Source organism: Rhineura floridana, chromosome 3 (genome assembly GCF_030035675.1).
Source record: "Rhineura floridana isolate rRhiFlo1 chromosome 3, rRhiFlo1.hap2, whole genome shotgun sequence".
NCBI lineage: Eukaryota > Metazoa > Chordata > Lepidosauria > Squamata > Rhineuridae > Rhineura > Rhineura floridana.
This window is the reverse complement of record NC_084482.1, coordinates 156049288-156054594: the sequence shown is the minus strand read 5'-3', so window position 1 is coordinate 156054594 and position 5307 is coordinate 156049288. Positions and strand designations below refer to the sequence as shown.

The 5307-nt window shown below is 40.4% G+C and overlaps 1 protein-coding gene across 4 annotated transcripts in view; it reads right to left on the bottom strand.

The window, feature by feature from the left end:
- Positions 1–2167: 2167 nt before the first annotated feature.
- Positions 2168–5307, bottom strand: part of CFAP100 (cilia and flagella associated protein 100) — a 38448-nt gene continuing 35308 nt past the window's right edge. For all 4 annotated transcript variants that reach the window (XM_061618416.1, XM_061618415.1, XM_061618418.1 and 1 more), the window contains exons 16-17: positions 4519–4612; positions 2168–2873 (exon numbers count right to left, since the gene is read on the bottom strand). In XM_061618416.1, coding sequence (XP_061474400.1) covers positions 2760–2873; positions 4519–4612 — 208 coding nt within the window. In that variant the 3' untranslated portion in view covers positions 2168–2759. The remainder of the gene's footprint in view (positions 2874–4518; positions 4613–5307) is intronic.

The window sequence follows — 5307 nt, the reverse complement described above, 5'->3', positions numbered from 1 at the left end:
GATCTTGGTATGTTCTGTCTTGTAGTCAGAAAAAGGTGATTATGGAAGTGTCATTTAGATTATGAATTGGATGTTTTGAAATTCTGTCTTGGAGTGGCCATGCTGTGCTTATATTCCACACTGATGATGTTAAGGACAGTGCTTGGATATTAACAGCCATGCTTGGCAGTTTATCTTAATATTCATACACATAGGGGGTGTCCCTAGTTGAATATTGGACTAAAATGGAGGAATAACCATTAAGGCCATTGAAGTGTTTCAATTCACAAACTATTTTCTCTTACAGCATTGAATACAACTTTAGGGGAATGCAGAAAATGCAGGGGGAAAACCCTACTACGGTACTCAGGGACAGCAGAAGTTGAAGTAGAACAATGTAATTCCTTACTCCTTCCGGCCCTGATAGTTTGCATTACTGTATACACTCTGCTCTTTACGAGGCTGCCTAGCAGATGTTCTTACCCTCTTGATGATGTTTACAGAAATACAAAACAGTATTGCCAATTCCTGTGAAGCTGCCACTTTAATTATGCATAGCCCAATCCTATGTATGTTTACTCAGAAATAAGTTTTGCTGAGTTAAATTAAATTTACTCCAAAGCTGGAGTGTATAGGATCGCACTCTTCGCTTGGCATTTACACAGACTACCTACTTGAGCAAAGAGCTTGCAGCTAGTGTCATAGTATGTGATACGCAGGTGACTTCTGAACCTAGAAGTAAAGTGAATCTTTAAATAGGAAACTGCCTTTTTTCTTAATAGGAAAACAGTTGTGTAGACTCTTAAAAGAACTTGAAACATTTTCATGATGTGCCCACATGGCTGTAAAGTTTTACTTCGACACTGTTAAAAAGCAGCGTGTGTATGTATAAATTTTTGTGCTTGGAATTCCCCAGACGCCCCTTCTCCCAACCCATTCTGAACTGGGCCGATATGCCTGTAATGCTCATACACAATTTGGAATGGACTAATGCTGTTGCCACCCAAACTTACCTGGTAGCTGTGACAATGAACTCTCTTCTGATCTTATCATATTAGACCATGCATCATCTTACACAAACTCATTGAGACTGGGAAGGGCTTGCCCATAATTAGTTAGAAATTTACTGATTTCTGTGCCTTTTTCATTCCGTATCCTGGAAAATGCAGTTTTTATACAGATCAGATTTGATTTATGGCATTATCTTTTTGAAAGATTCTTAACTAGTTTAATTATTTTTTGTCAGCAATGTAACTTATTTGACTACTGTTTTGCTTTGTTACTATACTTCTGCATTTATTGAATTTATGTATAAATTAATTTTTGCTTCCCTTAGATCGCAGGTGGAGAGCCTTGGGGCTAAAGCCAGCCCTCCAGGTCTCTGTCTGGCCCTTGGGATCGTCTCCAGGCCACACTCCTCGCTAGTCCTCCTTGAGCTTTTGCTTGACTGGAATGTGTCCTTGAACTCTGACAATGCCCCTTGATTGCCTAAATGGAAGACAGAGTTTAGGAACTAGCCTATTGTATAAAGGTGAAGTTCATTGTTGTTGCCTCTGCCAGCCACTGGCCTGTGGCTCTTAGCAGCTTGCCCAGAAGGGAATGTGGCCTGAAGGCTGAAAAAGGTTTTCCATCTCTGCCATAGATTAATCAAGTCAAGAGGGAAGAAACTGCTAACTTCTCAAGCCTTTTGGCTGTTTTTCTTTGCATCTGTAAAGTTCAGCTCAAGATAAACTAAAACAGTGTGTTATACAAATGTATGACTTTGTTTAAAAGAGTGTGGGAGGCTTTTGCTCCCCAAAATTGTCACCTTACACTCTTTATTCTGTGGGGATAGTTCATACACTTTATTTTGCTAGTGATCCTCAGAGGTAACTGGAGCATGAAACAGGTGCTCCACGATGAGCCCTATTCACCTCCTATTCTCTGTACCCTCACACAGTTTCTTGAGCAAGAAATGGTCCCCTCCATCCTTTTATGTAGAGTGCTTGACAAGCACATTACCTTAGATGGAAGGAGGGTGGGGACAGCACCCCTATTCCTTCATTACTGAAAGGGGATCACAGCCTGGGTAAGAGTATGAACTGGGCCCATGAAATATGGTGCTTCTGTTTTGCAGAGTTATTAATAAGTCATTTGATGGGGGGGTTTTTTAGACTTGTAAACATGTTTACTTTTTAAAAAATACTTACTTGGCTTTGTAAATTCCTACAATGGAATTTGTAGTAAACATTGAGGGGTAAGGACTTAAAGACATCAGATATATTCTGGAGAAGTCCATTGCTGGCAGTGGACATCTAAATAATTGGTGAGAGACAAAGAGACTAATAAAGAACTAATGTTCAGTTTCTCCATTTTAGTTTTTTGTTGTTTCCAATCAGGATCTCAGCTGCAAATGGAACAAACTTCTTGTAAACGTGTTTCCAATTTTGGAGACTTGAAACATCTGAATAGCAGAAATCTGTACCTCCAGTACTCAAGACTGAAATCAAAGCATCTGAATGCAACTTAACATTTCTCTTGGTCGCCGTGGTGGCCTATTATTTTGTTTTTACCAGCTTTATTTACCAAAAGGCAAAACTGAATTTTCCAACTAAACCAGCACACAAACTGTGGACTGTCCTGGATTTGTGGGAGGTGGGGGCTGTATGTGTGTGTAACAAGTATAAGCAAATGAGATTAAGATAGTCAGCAAATTATTGAAAGAAGTGTACTAACTAGCAAAAACATTTCTTCTAAATCTGTCTTGTCTGTGCTTCACCATTTCTTACAATTCTGGGCTGTTAAGTAAAGTAGTAGAGTAGCTCCTCCTTTTCCTTGTCTATTATTCCTTGATCCTCATCTTCCTTCTCTTTGTAGGCAGGAGGCTCAGATCGGAACACCAATCTTCTGCCACTCTAAAACATACATAAAATGCAGGCATCAGAAGAACTCTTAACAATTTTCTTATATGATGTGTAAATGGGGATATCTAAAATAATGTAGAACTCATAAGCTAGCACTCTCTTAAAAGCATTTAAAAGTTGAGTCAAAGATACATCTGTAAAATTGGAGACAACTTCAGTTATGTCCCTGCTACTTTTCCTTTTTGGGGAAGAAAGATATGGATCACTATCAGAATGGTTTCCAACCTGTTTGTCTGAAAGAGCAGAAATGCAAAAGTGGAATAATACTCTCATGGGAACAGCTGTAGAAAGGATGCACCTTTATTGCAGGGGTGGCTAAGCTGTGACCCTGAAGATGTTTGACTGTAACAAAAGGACTTCTTGGGCCTAAAATTGCTAAAAAAAAAAAAAAGTTCAGCACTGCTCTTTGTTCTGCACTGGAAAGTAAAATACGCAGCTCCCAGTTAGGCAGATTTCTGTTGTTCATCTAGCCATCTTACCCAATACATTGTGGCTGGCAGGGAAAGAATGCTAGGGGTGACATTCCCCACATTCATATTCTCTCTCATAATACCAGAACCTGGGACTGTCCAGTGAAGGCGATAGAATTTGCTACCACGTGGAGATGGTCATCAACTTGGATGGATTTAAAAGGGATTAGACAAATTCATGGCATATACAACTAGAGATGGTTACTGGGCATGATGACTGTTACTTTCAGAAATAGAAGTAGCCTGCCTCTGACTGTTAGCTGCTGCGGAACTACCATGGGAGAGGGGCTATTGTCCTCAGGTCCTGCTTGTGGGCTTTCCATAGACATCTGGTTTGCTACTCTGGGAAATGGGATACTTTACTAGATCTGGCTTTTGTCTGAGCCAACAGCGTTCTTACGTTCTTGTCATTGCAACATAAAGAGGTCTTCTAAAAGAGCTTACAGGATGCCAGGAAAAGGCTCCTAGTAAGTCCATATGGACTGGAACTGTTTTCACTTTGCCTGATGCAGTTTTGATTGGAAGTTCTGCATGCTGAGCATAAGTCTCTTACTGCTTTGATTCCAAATCCATAGTAAGGCAATACTTTTATTTGGTCAACCAAAATGATACAAAATAGTGAGCAAGTTTTCAAGTTCTCTTGAACTCTTCCTGAGGCTAGATCAGTTGGCTTGATATTAAAGTCACCATGGCTGCTTCAAAGGACAACAACTTGAATCTGTCTGCTATCTTAGTATTTTACAGGTTCCTTGAAAGGAAGTGGATGCTCTCCTAACCCAGAGTAAAGATGTTCAAGGCCCTTTTCAGGGTTTTTCACTGCCCCGTGGAACAGTCCATATTATGCTTTTCTTAACAAGCCTAATTAAAAAAACAACACCCTTTCAACCACTGATTCCTTGACCCCTTTTCTTAGAAACCTAAGTGTACTTCAGCCAGGCTTTTGCAGTCATGTAGCAAGTGCCCATCAAGAAGTTATTTTGGGCATGCATTGTCCCATAAATCCCTTGTTCCTAAGAACAATGGACAAATGTAGACAATATATGAGTAAGACCTTGTTCTTTTTATAGCCACAGTTCAATGGAGCTGGAGTTAAGGCTTTGTGTGTAGGGCAAAATTCTGATGTCAAGAAACAACAACTAGGAGCTGTCAGGAGTTGCTAAATTTACCTTTTTCTTAACATCAGCTTGTGCTCTAGCCAGTGCCCGTTGCAATCTCTCTTCCTGCAATTGTCGCTGCTGCCTTATCTTTTCTTCTCTCATCCTGGCAAAATAAAAGAGGCAGATTAAGGGTTCGAAGTGTATTGTTGCATAAGCTAATTAGGTTTCTATTATGGCGAGTTAGCACAAGGCCTTTGCATGCCAAGTGCTTCTGTGTAGATATGCAAAGAAGTGGCCAGTTTTTCTTTCTGTTGGCAGCCCCTTTGTTCTTTATGGAGTGCTGTAATGGAAAGCCCCTGTTCTTTTGGAGGAGGACATGAGAGCTGCCGCTAGAAGGGGGAAGCTAAGAACTGTATATGTGCTGGTACTTTAAAGCTGAAAACGTTTTGTATTGACACATGGCACATTCCCGTGTCCAAGTACAGAAAGGCAGTTCAAGGTTTTATATCAGATCTCATCAAAGGTTTCTGAGCTTTTCAGCTGTGACATAACCATTGGAAATGGGGTTAAGAGTACTTTTCTCTGTGCCTTCATTTTATTTCTCAGGTTGCAAAGTTATGAATTGGCGTAATTAATCAAAACTAAGTCACATTTAAGTGGGGCTCTGTTAAAAGGACTGACAACAAGCAACAGTTTCTGGCGGCCTTGCCTCCCTTGTAGAGCCACTAACTCAACTGCTGGTTCTATCATAGGTCTACCTTCCTATCCATTCTCACTTGGACAGGAGGCAGTAAGAATTTCCAAAAAGGATTTTTATCTCAGGGATGCCAGTGTGCTCACCAGTACCTCTAATGGCAC